Source organism: Leiobunum rupestre, chromosome 8, assembly GCF_980474605.1.
Source record: "Leiobunum rupestre chromosome 8, qqLeiRupe1.1.hap1, whole genome shotgun sequence".
Classification (NCBI taxonomy): Eukaryota; Metazoa; Arthropoda; class Arachnida; order Opiliones; family Sclerosomatidae; genus Leiobunum; species Leiobunum rupestre.
Window position 1 is genome coordinate 5,842,795 of NC_143391.1, and position 19,139 is coordinate 5,861,933.

Sequence of the window (19,139 nt, forward strand, 5' to 3'; positions counted from 1 at the left end):
GCTTCCAACAGCCAATTATCTGAAATCCGCTCACCTTCAGTCTGCCGGGTTAGTTTCGCGTTTAAAATATCTGGTTTGAATTATGATCCGTATCAACTGATCTGATAATATCTGAACGTAAATGTAGATAATCTGATAATTGATATATCATATTTATTTCTTTGAGTTAGATAAGTCAACTGTTATCTGAGAATCGGTTGGAAGCACTATGGAGGATGCCGGTTAGTTACACAACCACCAAAGTTACGTCAATCCACTTTCCAGCCAGCTGTCATGGTCCAACCACGTGATATATATTTTATGTAATCTTAATTGAACTAGGAAAATATTTGATTAAAACTATACAACGAAATAACCATTAAAAATCCATTACAAAAAATTTACCAGTTCTACGCGTTTAATAGATAACTGATAAAATATCTCAATTAAAGGGTGTATAAAACGAGGGGCTGATCACTCCGCGTAATCGGTGTACAGAGCCGTACCTTTGACTGTACTAATGGGACTACACGTAATCTTTGAAGTCTCTGCCTTTGGCAGAACTAATCTAAGCGTAATCCAGTGTACAGACTTTCTAAGAGTGGTTAGCCGCTCGGTATAAAATTAAATATTTACGGTTTACATTTATTTACAATTTATATTTAAGCTATAATGTTTATCAAACGCGAAGAGGTCCCTGGCAATAGTTACGTTAAAATCAATTTGATTTAAATTAAGTGATTTTTCATTTAAATCGCACAATGTATTTCAATGGAGGAATAAAAAATGCGAAAAAATAGTTTCTTAAACTAAAATATTAAATATTAATTAATTTTAATTAAGATTTCATTTAATTCAAGATTAGCTTACTGATAAAAGTAAAATATCCGTTCATTATTTGCATAAAAATCAATAAAACAAATTTAAAAAAATCCGATTTAAATAAAAAACATCTATTGATTTGATCATTATTAAAAATAAAAAGTGCAACATGGCATACGCTATTGATAAATGGTAAAAGTAACGTTAAACAAACCTTGTAACAGAGGATTTAAAATATACCGCGAGTCCGAAGCGGCGATTCCATAACCCATCCCCGATTCTCCAGAACACGGGACGCGATAAAAAGCGAGCTTAAAATAAGTATAGTTGCATTATCTTTTGAGTAGAGATACGCGCTCCCGCAAAGTTAAGAAACAAAAATGATATTTACGAGAGCGAAGGGATTTAATATCGTAGCGGCGACCCTAAATATAGACACTTTATTATTAATAATGATATATTGGAAGGACGATCGGCGAAACTAATACCGTACCTCCGAGCGGTATCAAGATCTATAACCAGCCCGAGAAGGACTAAATAATAAATTACAAGAGGAAGGTCGATTAATTTTAAACAATAGGGAAACGGCTTTCTGATAGAAAGCGAGCGATACGCGGGAGAAGGGGTAGATAACCGTAAGTGCAGGGCTTTCTATAAAGGTATTAGGGAAATTTGATCGCCAAGTATAGACGGCAACTCCTTTTCTTTGTGCCCTCGCGCCGAAACTCGGCGAAAAAAGATGGAAAGGCCTATAGAGAGATAGGAGGAAGCGACTAAAATGTAATTTCGGCAATATTTTATTTTTCTCCCTCGCGCGACACGGCCGCTTTTATTGGAATAAAGCCAATTTGGTCTCTTCTATTTGCAAAGTACACTCTTCCTTTTTGCGCTCCCTATAGTCGGCGGCGTCGTACCTTGACGGCGCGCCCGACGCTGAAGAGACGTTAAAATCAGCCGCCTTTAAAACGAAATACACCCCGAGCCTAAGCCATGTTTTATTCAGAACTTTTATTTCATCTATCGTTTATATTCCCGCGACAGAATATAGTTCGGACCAAAATCTTCGAGGTTTTTCAGGGGCGCTGCCGAGATAAATATACAACGCGAATGTACAGGCCGCGGAGTTTAGGCTCGATTGGACAAATTGCTACGTTTTCCAGAAAGCGAGAGAGTTGAATACGGAAAAAGTATAGCTTTTTGGACATTTTTTTTTATATTCGCTCTTTGGGAAAAGGAGATATTTCACTCCGCTACTATTGTTTATCAAAACTAGAAACAAAAAGGGTATGGTTTATGTAACATTTGCGTTTTCGTCGGTCTACTTTGAAAGCGCTCAAACTGAGATTAATTATCTTCCGAGTCAAAGATACAATTTGTAAATTCAAGAATGCGTATGGGAGGTGGGAAAGTCAGGGTTGGCTAATTTAAAATCATACGATGTATTTTAATGTAGGAAAAAATGATCAAAATAGTTTCTTAAAAATTAAAATATTATATAGTAATTAAATTTAGCTAATTTTGAATTAAATGAAATCTTAATTAACTCACATAAGAAAAATATCAGTTTATTGTACAGGAAAAGAGCCATTGATTATATAAAAATCAATAAATTCAATGAAATAAAAAAAATCCGATTTATTAAAAAATCAAAAAAATTCCAACCCTGGAACAAGTTGTGGCAGTCACCCGCGGCAGCTAAAACGCAATTTAGAGTTTGCCTATACAATCATAGAGTAAGCCAAGACTACGCAAAGAGTACACGTAGTACGCCAAGACTACGCAAAGAGTACACGTAACACGCCAAGACTACGCAAAGAGTACACGTAACACGCCAAGACTAGGCAAAGAGTACACGAAACACGCCAAGACTAGGCAAAGAGTACACGTAGTACGTCAAAACTCCGCAGAGAGTACACGTAGTACGTAAAGACTACGCAAAGAGTACACGTACTACGCCAAGACTACGCAAATAGTACACGTAGTACGCCAAGACTACGCAAATAGTACACGTAGTACGCCTAGAATATGCAAAGAGTACACGTAGTACACCGTGGGTTCGTAGTTAACGTAGAGATTACGCTGAGTACGTCCATATTCAGCTTAGAAAACCCGGATTACGCCAACATTGAGCGAAGAGTACGAGGAGTACGCCAAGGCTATACTGAGTACACCACGACTACGCAAAAAAGTACTCGTATTACGTTAATATTACGCTGAGTACGCCACGATTCAACGAAGAGTTCGCAGAGTATGCCCAGATAACACCGAGAGTACGCGGCTTACTGAGTATTAATAATAATTTAATAATTAGCCATGATTATTAGAACAACCCGTAATAAAATGATCTGAATCCTGGTAGAACTTTACTGCCTTTTTTTATAAAATTGTTACATCCGAAATATACGGTTTCCGATGAGAACCAATGTAGCGTATAGAGCAGTGGCGTACGAAAGGGAGTGATACAGGGGTATAATGTACCCCCTTAAAATTGGAAAGGGTGCCAAATTGGTCCGTAAGAGGCGCTAAAAGCCGTTAGAAGAGGAGGGCGCTAAATTCAATATCCAAGCTTTACCCGCCTTGATCCAAAACGTTCCTACGCGCCTGGGATAGAGTGCGGTGTCTCGTTAAATCTTCGGAATACCTCGATCTGGAGGCGGCGTTAAGAAACACTCAAGTTGAAGAAGTTACAACGACAGTTTTTACCGTATCGAACAAGCGCGAAGAGGCCAAAAAGACATCATTGTCTGCTGGAGGGCCTCTTTCGTACGTCGTTAGGAGAGAGAGAGAAAAGTCCGAATTCCAAAGTTTTTCCTTTTTTTTCCTTTTTGATACAAGCCAACAAATTCCAAAGATTATTTTCGCTCCAATAAAAACGGATCCATTTCTTTCCAAGTAAAAAAAAACCTTCCAAAAAAGACCTAGTCAACGGATGGTACGTCCCAAAATAAGCGGGAGGGGTACGGTCTTCGGGTACGGCAACTTCGAGAGAATACGAAGTCTAAAGACGCTTCTCGTTACATTCCTTAAGCCATCCTCTTCATTCTTTTAAAAAGATGTCTGGCTCTTTTATTTTCCCTTTTCCCCCTTCGACAGCGACCGAGCTTAGAAACAATAGAAAAAACTTCGAGCGAAGTTTAAAACCGTGGTAGAGGAATATTCCTGGCGTCAAATATGTTTATCTCAATTTTCGAAGGGTCTCAGCGACACCGCCACTTTCTGCGAATAAATTGCGAAAAGAAACCAAAGGGGGGAGGGGGGGAAACAAGGGCGAATTTGGAGGGATCAAACGTTGATGCGAACCATATTTAAAGTCGAAGGGCTTAAGGGAAATATGTAAGGAGGAAGTCAAAAGATTTTTTCTTTCCGTCGGTTGGACGTTGACGGGCTCCAGACAGCGGATTTATTAGCGCCAAAAGGGGGGAGTGGGGACGATGAAATCGATGGCCAGCCCCGAAGCCTTTTAAAGCCAATTTTACTCGTGTTCATATCCCGGCTAGGCCCGAGGACCCGAAAGTTAGTCTTCCTTTTTTTATCTCCAAAAATGTCAGCCGAAGAGAAGGTATGGAATACGTGTCGTAGCTGTTCTAAGTATCAGGAAGTCAAGGGTTTTTGTACAAAGCGAGTTTGACAGAAAAGAGTGCTTTGTGATGCCTCATTTTTAATCCCAAAAAACGCGATTGAACGTATTCTGTGCAGATAAAATATAATATTGAAATCGAACGGTCTTAACAGCTCGTCTTGCAGCGAAGTGCAGGTACCTTTTTGAACCGAAGTACAGATACTGTACCTTCTTCAGCCGAAGTAACGATATCAGCTTGTACCAAATTACAGATACTGTAACCTTCTTCAGCGGAAGTACCGATATCAACTTGTCCCAAAGTACAGATACTGTAACCTTCTTCAGCGGAAGTACCGATATCAACTTGTCCCAAAGTACAGATACTGTAACCTTCTTCAGCGGAAGTACCGATATCAACTTGTCCCAAAGTACAGATACTGTAACCTTCTTCAGCGGAAGTACCGACATCAGCTTGTTCCAAAGTACATAGCACAGTAAGCGTTTCTACAAGCCTGGCCATCTGGAAGTATAACGTGCTGTGATAATACTTTACTAATCAGATTGCAACGGATACGGATCTCACCACGTAGGACACTTGAACCGCTGTGAAACAGGTATATAATGGCTCGCTGGGCTTGTTCCATCATGGGAGTGCAAATATGTTAGCGAAGCGGACGCGTTTAATAAGGTGGATGACGGTTGAGGGTTTGACAGAGTGGACACACGGAAAGGAAGAGCTCAAATCCAATATGTTTTCGATAAAAAAATATACTCTTTAACTTCTCTTATTTGATTCGGTACGGCGCAGTACTGCGTGTTCTGTTCTTCCTCAGATATTTGTAGTATTGTTTTTAGTGGGAACGAGAAAACATTATTTTGGTCCATTATTGATTCAGGAAAATATTGTCCGATTCCAGGGATATTTACGGTATTTAACTCTTCTCAATCCTTCTAGCCACCTTGAAATCTTACAGTCAGGTGCAAGGTGCAGAAAGGAAGGACAAGTAACGTTATAAGAAACAAATGAATTTCTATATTTTCCAGGGGACAATATCCGTTAAAACAGAAAGAGAATTCACCCTCTCAATATATCGGAGAACGCTTGTTTTCAATTTCGCCAGTTTAAAGATGGCAAAAAAGGACAATAGCGTAGATATATTGTTTTACGTCCTTGGAGCTACGAGAAATTGGGAAAGCGATCCCATTGCATTTCTTCTTTTGCCAGCTACGTCCACAAGGCGCTCATAGTCGATCACCTTATTTTTGTTTCGACCTGGTTGATCAATCTTGTCATTCAAACTCCCACCAGAATCGTGATTGCACAGACGGCAAGACACGTATTTAAAATGGTTCTTCGGATCACTTCTGTACATACCTCTGTCGTCAGCGAAGGTCATTTCGAGCATATCTTTCGTATCGTAAATGACCATCATCGATGACTACCTACTGAAACTCAGATCCTGAGAACAGTCAAAGAATTTACTCTCTTTAAATGCACTTAAATCTTTTTGGTTGATGGTCGGTTACCAGATTCTAGCGTACAATCCTTACTTAAGTTAAATTAAATCCTCAAGGTTCGACACCGAATCCATAGACGCAAATTTTACTTAAGGTTAACAACGCTTTATCCCTCAGTGTCGAGAAGCTTCTATGCAGATTATACCATTTTCAGACGAGGTTTATAAACAGGGTTTGGTAATAAAAAGCAGGTTAATTTTCCAAATATTTATTTACTAGACCATTTTCTCAGTGGTGTAGCAATGAAAAATAACCGAAAAATTATTTTACATACAACCACAAGCTCTGGGGCTTTCCTTGTATCCCCCCCCCCCTGTATACACCTCTGATTTCTCTAAATCCGCGTAGCCGAGGTGTACTATTTCTCCGAATCCGCGTAGCTGAGGTGTACTATTTCTATAAATCCGCGTAGGCGAGGTGTACTATTTCTATAAATCCGCGTAGGCGAGGTGTACTATATCTCAAAATCCGCGTAGCCGAGATGTACTATTTCTCCGAATCCGCGTAGCCGAGGTGTACTATTTATATAAATCCACGTAGCCGAGGTGTACTATTTCTATAAATTCGCGTAGGTGAGGTGTACTATTTCTATAAATCCGCGTAGGCGAGGTGTACTATATCTCAAAATCCGCGTAGCCGAGATGTACTATTTCTCCGAATCCGCGTAGCCGAGGTGTACTATTTATATAAATCCGCGTAGCCGAGCTGTACTATTTATATAAATCCGCGTAGCCAAGGTGTACTATTTCTAGGGATGCACCGATATATCGGCCTATTTTTCTAATATCGGTATCGGGTATGAAGCCGATACTGGTATTAGAAAAATATTTTAAGGGAATTAATAGTTTCCCACGCCTGGCATAAGAATTTTTCGCCTCTAAACGCGCAAAACGTTCCGGAATCAAAGGTGGTTTTTAAAAGACCCAAAGAGTGATTTGCCGCGCCACCAGTGGCGGACTGGCTCTAATATTTTGGGCTGCCAGAAGACAAAGGGCCTCAGCTTTAACAACCATAAGGCTATCATGTTTGAGGGGCCCACTTCATGAACGGTCCGTAGGGCCCACCTGCCATCGGGCAGGTTCACTCTATACCCAGTCCGCCACTGCGCGCCACGTACGCCAGACTTCAGAAGCTAGATCAAACCATTTTGTTAGACAAGGGGTTTCGAGTCTAAACAAATAAAAAAAACGATTTTCCATTTGTGATAAAAAATATGTATCAAGTAAAATGAAAAGAAAGTAAGAAACATATCCGGATATGCTCTTGAAAACTTTTTTTAATGAAAAATTAGAATAAAATGGTATGACAGTGCACTGAACCGTCTTTTACAATGATTTTATCATATTTTAGGATAGATAAATTTGTTAATATCGGCTGATATATCCGAGGGGCTGACCACTATCCGTAAGCGGTGTACAAGCCCGTAGCTTTGACTGCACTAAAGTGATTACGTAATCGATTACAGATTTAGCACTACCAAAGGCTGTACTCGCTGTAATCGGTGTACAGAATTTAAGGAAGTGGTTAGCCCCTCGAATATATGGGCTGTACCCATATCGGTGCTTCCCTAACTATTTCTCTAGATCCGCGTGGCCGTGGTAAACTATTTTTCTAAATCCGCGAGGCCATAGTGAACTATTTCTCTAAATCCGCCGAGGTATATAAGTACTTTTGTGTACGGTCTTCATTCCTATAGGATAGGCTTAAAACGTAAATTTGATTCCAAAATACGACCAAACAGTTCAGAATATTAAAAATGATGAATATAAATGCGTCTATTTGTCCGTGAAGTCCGTATAAAGCTAAATCTACAATTCTATCCCATTTTTCCGAGTTGAAATCCCTTAAGACCATATATATATTTATATACATATACATCGAGAAATGAATGGTTCCCTGGACAAAAGTAAAAATGAAACGATAACTCGCGAAGAGAGAGAGCGATTTCATTCGTCACGCGCCTATGGGACATTGTCGCTTAATAAAACAAATATGAAAGAACAGTTCGAAAATCCCATCGAAGAATATCTGAGGCCACTTTCACGCGAGCTTGGATCCGGCCGGACGAGTTTGCCAAGAAAAGGGCTCATTTTTTTTCGTCGGCAAGGCGCGAGTAACGGAGCGGAACTCCTAAATGGCAAAAACGAGGCCCAACGCGCATCGGCGGGCCCGCTGCGAAGACGAGATTTGGCCATTATTCCGGATTAAACCGTGATTAAACTCTGAAGAGGCCTTAATGCGGGAAGAGAGCTGACGAATCAACCGAGAGCCTATTTTCACGAACTTTCAGCAAACGGCGTTCACTCGCTGGTATTCGCCCATATTCATCTCCCCGTTTTTTTTTAATAAAAAACGCTTATTATTTTCACCGGTACATTAGATACCTTTTATCATAAGTAACGTAATAACCAGATATATGACACTTCCTATTGTTTTAATGCTAATTTATTGATCGAACCTATTTTCGACAGTGTGTCAGAGTTTATTGCCCGGTGTACCTAGTAACAGAGACCATACCACCGGAGGTCTATCATCCTAGTGCCCTACGCCAGCGTCCACCTAGACCGGACAGGTGCCAAATCCAGCAGAAGGTGCAGCAATGGGACGACCAATCCCCACTTCGCACACAGCAGTGGGATTAAGAGTGGATGCTATAGCAACTCCAGCCGACACCCTACCTACGTAGGTAAAGAGTCATACCCTTTGGAGAGAGCTCCTAAAGGGGAACGATGGGTACACAGCAGCCCAAGTAACCCGGTGGATCTCCGGTGTGCTCCAAAAGGCCGGGAAACACGACCATCATGCTCTCATACGGAGGCCCGCCACCCCACAGCAAGCTACCCAATCTGCCGAGGCGGCCAGTTTGCACGGACCCTCTCCGTTAGCCTGAGCCGAAGCTCAGTTTCCAGCCCCTATCTGACCGAAGTCGAAGGTGGAGATAGGACCATTTGATCAGAGCTAACATCTCCCAGTGTGCCACCACCCTTATGGGTTACAAGAGCCGGACCCCGACTCCCCGGTAAAGCCACCAGTTATTGCACACTCTAACCCATTTAGAGCCCCTATTTTCGACACTCTCGCCGGCGTTGCCAGTTCCTGAAACTCAAATTATCGTACCAGACCCCAACAATTATCGATTTAAAAAAAAATTATCGTACGCCTGAAAACTGGCGGTAAATTGTAATTTTGCGTGAATTAGCGACGTTAAATTTGTGAAATCAAACATTTTAATAACAGTTAAAGCTCAACGGATTGAAAACTTATGTTTAAAAGTCAGATTATCAGCCCATTTAAAAATTATCGTACAGTATCGTAACTCAGACTGAATTATCGCAAAATGCGTACTATATAGTACGCCATTGAAAATATTGTACGTTCCAAAAATTAACTGGAAATTATCGACGTGTACGATAATTATCGTACGTCGGCAACTCTGACACTCGCCAAGCTCCGACTTGAACTCCCGCTCGAGCTGAGTAGCGTGTTATCTATTTCGCCTTAGTTTTTTATGACACTAGGGGGCTCTGTGCTGAGAACTACACCTAGATTGCGCAATAGCTGGGAAAATGATTTAGGTGAAAATATTTCCTAATTGACATACTTTACATTTCCATTGAAAAATGGAAAATTCTTATAACTATTGTGCATTTGAAAGGGTAACCATGGAGACAAAATCTCGTGATTGAGAAGCACGAGCTTAACTACAGGTTGTCGAAGCCAGAAACGAGTGTGAAATTCTGCGCATTTTCAAAATCCACTTTACTGATAGCGTTTTCCATTTGACTGTTCTCGAGCGCTCTAGATCGCTCTGATCAACATTTTATGTTACATTTGCGTGCTCGGATCTGTTCCGACAAAGATTAGCGTGTTCCATTTGCCGCTCTTGGGTGCTCCGAGATCGCCCAAAACAGATCTGCCGATTTCGACAGATCAACGGATCGACATCGAGATCGGAGCAAATTTTTGCGAGCTCCTTTTAGATTTTTTGGCAAAATGGCAGCCCAAGACGCGATAATTCAAATTACTAGCAGACGCAAAACCACAAAGCGCGGGAATATGTTAATCATGGAATACACCAAATCGAAGCCAGGTTAAGGGGGGGGGGGCTAGGGACAGCCTGGAAAATCTATTTAAATAACATTATCCCTATAACTAGACGAATACCTATTTCGTAAAAGGAACTATGTTATTGCATAGAGTGGTGACTATTAAATATCTATATAATTCTAAAATAATGGTTTTCACTGAGCAAAATACGTAATAATTTCGTTGTTGCTGCGGAAACAGCGCGTTATCAATGCGACAGTTTCGCGTTGCACCCATTACTATCTTTTTCGTTGCTTTCTAGAGAGAGCAATTTCGCGTTCAAATGTGACAGTGAAAACCTAGCTTCGCGCCGTTTAGGAGAGAGAAGATGCGTTTCAAACGAAAGCGGCTCTTTTAGATATCAAATTGTCGCCTTGGAATTGCGTCCAATCCCAGTTGTCAGTGAGATACAGTCGGGGATTGGGTACAGTCTACGAGCTAAAAAGCAGTTGCCTACTTTCTTCAAAAAAAAATACGAGTAAAACTATCCCGCTAAACCTCGGCATAAATATCTTGTTTAAAAGGGGGGAAAAGTCGGTATCAGAAGAAGCGCGGAGTAACCCAAGTGGAAAACACTGATAAAACTTTGCAGGGACAGTCTCACCCCAGGAGCGCAAAAAGAGGGCCATTTTCTCTTTGGATGTGATATTATATATCCTTTTATGCCTTGTATTCCTCTTTATAGACAAAGGAACAACTCTTCCCGAGAGTAACACACTCGTTTGCGCTTTGATAAAGGAACGGAATACACTTAAGAATGGAGATGCCAAAAATATAAGCACGTACCACACACATATATTTAAACTTCTCGAACAGCTTAAAAAGGGAGAGATATCAAAAACACAAAAGGAAGGAGCGCCTGTTAAGAACGCGGATATACCCCGATTCTTTTATTTCGAAAAACGTTTTTAAGCTAGTGGACTCTTGGGGCACCATACACTGCTGAGTTTGAACTTCAAGTGGAATTCAATAGGGTCTTTAAAAGCCTTCTTGAAAAACAAACGTTAATTTTCGTTTCTACCAGAATATTTAATATTTACCTAATATGACGGTATCATATTTCTGCTTACGTTATTCGCTTGAATCATGAACCGAAATCCGGGCTGGCTCTATCTAATTTTTCAACAATATCGTCGAAAGAAGATTATCTCGAGATGATCATAATAATTCTTCCTAAGCATAAATAAACTAATTTTAAAGGTCTTTTAAGAGATTGATTTTAAACTTGAGCTGCTACCTAGTGACAAGTTTAGCTACTTGAAAATACGTATTTCTCCTTCAACTAAGGTGTGGTTTCTTATATTTCAAATCAATAACAAGCCCTTCGAAATTATAATACAAATGCGCTACCTAATGACGGCCAATTAAAGCTAGCTATTTACTCCTAACGTAATCGGATTAATGCATTGCTAATCCAATTCATAATCGAGTAAACAATCGGATTGGATTACCGATTCTAGAACGATGAAATGCCTAAGGGTAAGCACGGCTTAAAAACCATAACTACTACTTCATACTCTAGAAGATTTTAAGCACTTTGTAATCGATGACAGAAACTTCAAATCGAAGTAAGCTTTGCTTTGACCAATGCTTTCCCTCTGATAGACAGAGCGAATCCCTCTATAAATAATAATAACCAGCTAGGCACCACCTTAGGCCCAAGTCATAGTGATTTGTAATGTCTTTGTAATTCAATGATTAGGAGGGTGGTGGAAAACCGTCCATGTCACGCGAGCCAGCCACTCCATACACTATTAAAACTATTATCGTTAACCTAAGCAAGTTCTTACATATAGGGGAAGCCGAAGTGGTTCCGAGTTTTCACCCAGTGTCACCCGCTGGTATCGAACCTGGCACCTCTTGCTGAGAGGCAAAAGTGCTAATCACGAAATTTCATTTTCACTCATTTCGCAACGTTTCATAAATTACACCTCACATTACAAGCACCATCTTGCGGCTCAAATAGTTTAAACAAGAGTCACGGACATTTGAGTACACACAATCCTCCTGATGTGTTAAGTACATCTGGCATATTAAAGTTAAATTTCAAACAAATTTACAATATCCTTGTACACTAGCATTATAGCAACCTAAGAGGAATATTTACGAAAATAATTAAGAACAATAATTCAATCACTCTTTCCTAAAAAAGGCGCAGTAAGCAATAAAAACGCAATAGAAGAACTTTATCTTTATCACCCTTTATTTAAGAACAATATCCGATTCAACATGATACTCACCAACGCTTTCTCAATAAACATGACCATTGATAAAGTGTAAACTAAAACTAGCACCTGACTAAAGTTTATAACTCCATCGGTCGAAGAGTTCAGTAGAAGAATGCCAAAATCACAGAGATGGACGCTATTAAACCTCTGGCGACCCAGGACCAAAAATAAATATTGGGTCATCAAGAAGATGTTCTGCCCAATAAATTGACATATCATTGACCCTGCTAGAACTAACTGTCCAGAATATATGAACAGCACGGCGTCATCGGCATCGCCTACACTATACGTGAAACCAGTACACACCAATCCCTAGGGATTGTGAGTAAAAACGATACTTGAAAGAAAGTATTAATTTTCATGTTTATAGTGGATTAACAAACTTCTGCCACAAACACAGCACACCACACAAGGAGAACGCAACCCGTCAAACGTCGTGCATTTTCTTGTGTACAGTTTTCATTGGTTAGACGCTTTAGCGCCTGCTGCCGTCGGAAGGTCAAAATTCGGAAATTGTCTTCCCCCTTTCCGTAAAACGTTCAGCATAGAGGTTCGTCCAATGAAATTTGTACACAACACTGCGTTAGCGTGTTTATGCGTTCTCCTGGTGTTTGTTGCTCCTAGCTTCCACTAAAAAGTAAGTTCAACGCAAGTTATAGATGTTATTAACGCTTATTACGGTAAAAAACTAGTCGTAACGCTTATTAGTGAACGATTTTTCGATTTAGTACATACTAAAACAGGCCCAACAAGAGAGCGGGAAGCCGGTACAAATTACCGGGCCCGTGCAGCCTAGGGTTTGAACCAACGAGGTACACATTTCCAGGGTTTATCTCTGAAATAATATAGCCTTATCTCCAGCAGCAACGGCTCTCTCTGGGGGCCCGGAACCTATATTTTACCGGGACCGGGCCCGCTCTGGGTGGTCCTGCCTTTAAAGGTTATACTTAAAGTAACTTGTAGCATACCCACATTTATTTAATTCCAACAAACGCCACTATACTTTGAAACACATAAAAATTGGCACTACGATCGGCACGCCTCATTTCAACTTTACCGTCAATTCCTTAAGTACAATTTGATTTTCCAATTTAAAAACGGGAAAACAGCGGTGCAAATGCATTAAAATTTATCTTAATTTCGTTGGAATCTCCGCAGAAACGAATGGAAGAGTAGATAATTCCCGCGCAACACTTTTCGTACATATGAATCTGCTTAGTTTGCAAAAATGGAGAGTTGTAAAAGAGGGGCTACACTTTAATTTAAAGGGAGAGGGTCGCGGAAGAAACCCCTTGATATCGCGTAATCTCGTCAAATAGGCGTACACGTAAAAAGGAGAAGGAGTGGAGCCGGGGTGTACTCGGATCAACACCGCCTCTAATTTATGGAAAGCACGCAGACCGCGCGTTTCACATTTGAATGAGCGAGGCCGGCGCCGCTAGATGGGGGTGAATACGTATATCACGGTACATACACGTAGATACATATACATATATAAAAGAGAAAAAGACGACATATTATTCCTAACAAGGCTTAATTACGCTTAATAACGAAAAAACTAATCCCGGCGCTCGACGGACCTTTAATATCATCATGCAAAAACCCTCCCCGGAGGATTAGCCCGGCTACAAAACTAAAACGCAGACATAATTCCACTCACGCGTGCTCCCCCAAAAATAAATGAGGGAAAAGGTGAGGGGGGTGGAAGCAGTCCCAAATTGAGGATCCCTCTCTTTCAACGGGTCCGTAGCCTCCCCGCTATTTTCCAGTTGCTCCAGTAAAAAAGAGAATATTGATCCGTTGTTGATAGGCAAGAACGCTGAGAGATACGAGAGAGAGAGACACTCATCATATATCAGTCTTTATAAGTCCGTGTCCAAGCTCGCTTCGGAATGTATCTCGAAGCTACGCGGTTCATTTGAACGGGATGCCGGGCTTCGAGCGCGCCTTTGGGTGCGTAAGCTTAGAGCGAACAAACCAGAGGACAACCTCAACTCGCTTTCGTAAGAAACGTCGAGCGATAAAAATAATAAGACTGATTCTCCCCCAGTTTTTGTAAAATGGTTTTTTGATGGTTTCTCCGGGAAAAGTTGAAAGGGGATGGTCCTACGCGGAAAAATTGATACCGAAACGGCACGCTTTCCTAGCCACTAAGGACGAGCGGAAACGTACGGAGGAATAATAAAACGGCTCGTATCCCGAAATGGAAAAATAAAATTCAACTAAATTTCCTCCTTTTTTTTCCATTAATGTATTTTTTATTCGGGTTTTTCTTACATCTTCTAGGCGAGAGAGATTCGCTTTTACTATTTTGGTCTCATTCCGCGAGTAATTTAATGTTCCCAAAATACAGACCACGAGCTTGCCAGTTCCAGTCCTTTCAATTTTGGGGAAAAAGAGTTATTTGATTTGAGTCACTGTTAAATAGGACTGAGGGAGCTTTTCCTGTCACTTCATTTTCTCTGACACTATAGTGCTATTAAAAAGTGACAATGCGTTTAAAATAATGTACTTTAAATTATACTGTTATATTTTTGGTAATTCCATTTAAATTCGTAGCTTCTGTTAAAGCTGGTGACATAAATGATAAATTCGTTGATCTTACGACATATGGAAGTTCATTTAAAATCTTAGAATAAGTCTCCAACCAATAAAAAAACCCAAATTCAAATGGCTTTTAAGCATGATTAAATCTCATAGCGTGGTGGTGAACGTTTAACAAGCGATTCAAAAAGATACCACACTTTGATCTAAGCCAAGCAACGAAGAAGCTTGTTATTAAATTTCAAAATAAATGTTTTATACAAAACAAAATATTTTAGAGATACCTAACAGCCCATAAATGATTTATTTACGATTATGATTGTTACAAAATTACACCAAAAACTATACACTAAAGAAACGTATATCAAATGACGTATTGTTAAAATTTTTTATCTTTTTGAAGGAATATCTAACGTTATTTACCAAAATACGATTGATAGCAGCTCTGTCTAGCTTCGCTCGCACGGTCAATGACGTCACGTGAAAGTTCTACTTATCGGCACTCAAGACTTCTTTTCGTGGAAATATTGGTTAACACGCCACAAATTTTGTAATCACGCACTTTGATGTCACAGTATCGATGGTTAAAATCGCGCCAAGGGAGAGCCAATGACATGAAATCAGACAGCCATAAGACCGCGTGAACGAGATCCCGTTTTCATTTAGACAGCTGGACTGCCTGGACAAGTACATTTTGCACGAACGGGCCCCTTTTCTTTCAAGACACATTTGGGGCCCACCCGTCGAACTTAATTAAGGCCTTCCTTATCATAGGGACTATTTTATCTAGAATCTTTCGGGGGGCACTTATTATTCTGGGTCCCGCCCTCGAAACGTATTTAATACCCTCCTTATCATACGCACTATTTTTATAGAATCTAGGGCCCTTATTCTTTGGGGGGCCTTAATCTTTGGGGGACCTATTTCTTTGGGGGGCCCTTATTCTTTGGGGGCCCTTATTCTTTGGGGGCCCTTATTCTTTGGGGGCCCTTGTTCTTTGGGGGCCCTTTTTTCTTTGGAGGGGCCTTTTTTCTTTGGGGGCCGCCCGTGAAACTTATTTAAGACACTCCTTATTATACGGACTATTTTTATATAATCTTTTATGTGCCTTATTCTACCTGGACCCGCCCGTGCCTCGGGCCCTGCGGAGCCGTTATTTGCGCCAAGAAAGTTGGGTCCCCTATTTTTAGGCTTACACGAGCTATAGCTAGCGTAAGCCTACTATGGCCGTCACGTTGTCCGCCGCCGCCGTACCAATTCGGTAACGCACGCACGGCACTCGGCCAACTGCGTTGTCTGTACTAGGCATTCAATCTCGTGTGAGCCTACTAATTGGGACTGCATGGCCCACTTGTTACTATTGGATCCATAAGAACGATTTTGGATCCCGTTTTATTGCCTAAACGTAACAAGATACGGTCATTCCACCTCAGAATTTCAGTTTCTACGCTCCCTGTAATAATGTAGAAATTTAAAGGAATAGTTAACCTCCAAACGTATCCACTAATTTATTTTTTACCGGCCCGGCTTTAAAATTTCTAGGTATGACATGGCCTAACTCGGTTACCCGACGGGGGGCGGGCCCAACTGCATGGTCCCGTTTCAAAATAACTGCGTAATTAATTAAATAAATTCTTATAGACAAATGTATATTTGACTTTTTTTTAACATCCAATTCCAAAATTTAATTTAACTCAACCCTATTTCCAAAATAAATTAGTCAATTTTGAAACAAATCTTAGGCCCATAAATATACGAACCAAATTATTTCCGATACTACTTATAAAGAATTTGAATAAAGGGGAATACTTGAAAGGCGTCCATTTCCGTGATAGCCGTACGAAGTAGTATATCGTTAAACTTGAGATTAGATTAAGGTCATCCAAATCAAGGCACCCTCGTAAAATATAATTCCAGCAAATTGGATCTTTGGTCAATTGAGAGCGGCAGCGTATCGAGGCGGAGACCATTAGCTTTTGATTGATTTATTAATTTCCCGATTGAAATGCAAATGCGTCCAGATTTGTCATAAGCTAACTAACTGCATCCAAACCAGCGGAGCAATAAAGATCTCCCTTTGGAATTGCCAAACCCTATTGGACCTAATACGTATTCACCAAGAATCAATACCGGGTTACCATTTAGCCAAAGAAACCACTCAATTTTGTAGATCTATTACGCGTACCAGTCGCGCTTTAAATGAGGTATCGAGAGTATAGGCGTGTTTCTATTTCTTCATCAATTTCTATCCAATTCCACAAACACGCTGGCCAACTAATTGACTTTGAATATTAGCTTTTGGCTCTTTATACGCGAACGAGTCACCCGCTAATGTATGTAGCGTGGAAAAGTTTATTAGTCGCTATTTATCGTATACGCGTATAACGTACGTTAATGGATCTTTTAAGTAGGTTTCCAAATCTGAAAGTCGCGTTTTCTTGGTCCATTTTTCTCTTTGGCGAAATGTCCGATGCAAATAAACCGGAGGTACGTAATGATAGCTATATGGATTAGTTAAGCGACTGAACGTTTTATCTTAAAATAAAATAATACCAAAATGGAAAATTCGTATTTCTATTTACATAAAACGAAGCGATTTCTATAAATATTTCTTAGCTAGAATAATTCGGCTCTGGCGAAAGCTTAAAGAGTCAATATAGGTCAGAACATAAATATTCCATTTTATACAGAAATATTTCGGAACGAAAAAGCAGAATAGCGCTCAAAGAAATGCGATTGCGAAAACGGGCAAGTGTTCTGGCAGCTAGTATCTCGAACACTATCGTTGATTTCAGACTCTGAACTATAGTCGTACGTATTTAGTAAGTGGGTAAGTGTCAAAACACTTCATTTTTTTATTTTATGGAACCATCTTTTAAATCGAATTAAGTTTTAAAACCACACGATTTAAATATTCCGGTTCTCGGTTCAATAAACTCAATCTGATAGGTAATTTCAAACTGATAAATTTCACACACCAACCGCAAACTTATGTCGGTTTATAATAAACAGATTTGGCTTAAACGAATGAAAATCACGTCGAAGGTCCACCAAGACCAATCTCGACTTTTTTATTATTGAGATAAATATAATGATACGGAAGACGACACAATAGTGACAATGTTAAAAATGACGTAAATACGATAGTAGGAGAACTCACCGTGTATGAAGGTTGCCATAACGGTCCACAGAATGATTTTGTAGAGCAGAAAAGCCCGGTAACCGTGGACGTCGTTTCTCGGCGAGAAGATGACGGTACCGAAGGGGAGAGACTCAAATCTCATGTTGTCGGTGGCTGACCACGGGGCCACCAGGTTCCATCGGTACAAGAAGGCGCCGAACAAACGAACGCGCGGCACTACGATCCGTGGAACGCGTCCCCCAAACAGAGGACCGGATAAACGCACCAACACGACCAGAGGTCACGCGCCAAGTTCCTCGCGGGTGTCGAGACGGGAAAAAACGACCCTAGACGGTTCAAAAAAAAACGAAAACAAATAATTCAGAGCCGTCTAAAAATTCTCTAGAGTTCGGCGAGAGTCAGCTAGAATGAACGCGCCGATCGAGTCAGTCCTCGACGGAGGCCACGTACGAACGAAACTGTCAGAACCGTCTGCTCCTCCTCCTCCTTATCTCTCCGGCGTGTTGAAAAAGAGAACAGATATCTCGGGCGCGCGAGCGGAGAAGCGACGCTCCTCCCAATCTCTCGCCGAGTGAGCTTCTAACGCGCTCGTGGCGTATCGCTCGCTCTCTCGTCGTCTCAGCAGCGGGGATCCGCTGGCCTCGAGTCGAGTCGAGTGGGAAAAGCACACTCACGCCAGCCGGAAACTCGCCGTCTTTTATATCGCGTGACGTCACTCTAACGGGAGAGTCCAAAAGCCGGAAGAAGGGGGGAGGGGGTCGCGGCGCCGAGAGAGAGACAACGACAAGTCGAATAAAACGAAACCACCGGCCCACCATCACCCGCGCTGCAGTTTCGCGGGGAGTTTGACACGCGACGATGGTAGCGTCGCTAAATTCCCTGGCAGGTTGGGACGCGCGTGATGGACCGGGCTGGGAGAGCCTTTTACCGGGGGAGGGCCAAGTGGCGTGCGGGGGGTACGCGGAGGGGTTGTCACGATGGAACAGACTGCGAACCCCGGCGCGATTCCGATATTGAACCGAATAGAAATTGGATCATCGGGCGAATGGCAATGGGCAGAAGCGACCATCGAACACTAACGCCCTGGAACGGGCAAAGCCCAGGGCACCGCTGCGGGGAAGATTCAATTGGATTGAGAGAGAGAATATAAGAGGCTGGGCCCCTTCTCATGACGATAATCAATAAGAAGCCCTGGTCAGAATAACAAAACGAAAGAAATCAAATGAAATATCAGCTATATTAGGCGACTCTCGCCACTCTT

General features: G+C 41.2%; 1 protein-coding gene across 1 annotated transcript in view; it reads right to left on the reverse strand.

Moving 5' to 3' along the window:
* tei (irregular chiasm C-roughest protein teiresias) overlaps positions 1-18,521 on the reverse strand; it is a 156,154-nt gene extending 137,633 nt beyond the window's left edge. The window contains exon 1 of the mRNA XM_090155396.1: positions 17,897-18,521. Within this exon, the coding sequence (XP_090011522.1) occupies positions 17,897-18,020 (124 nt within the window). The 5' untranslated portion in view covers positions 18,021-18,521. The remainder of the gene's footprint in view (positions 1-17,896) is intronic.
* Between the last annotated feature and the right edge of the window lie 618 nt (positions 18,522-19,139).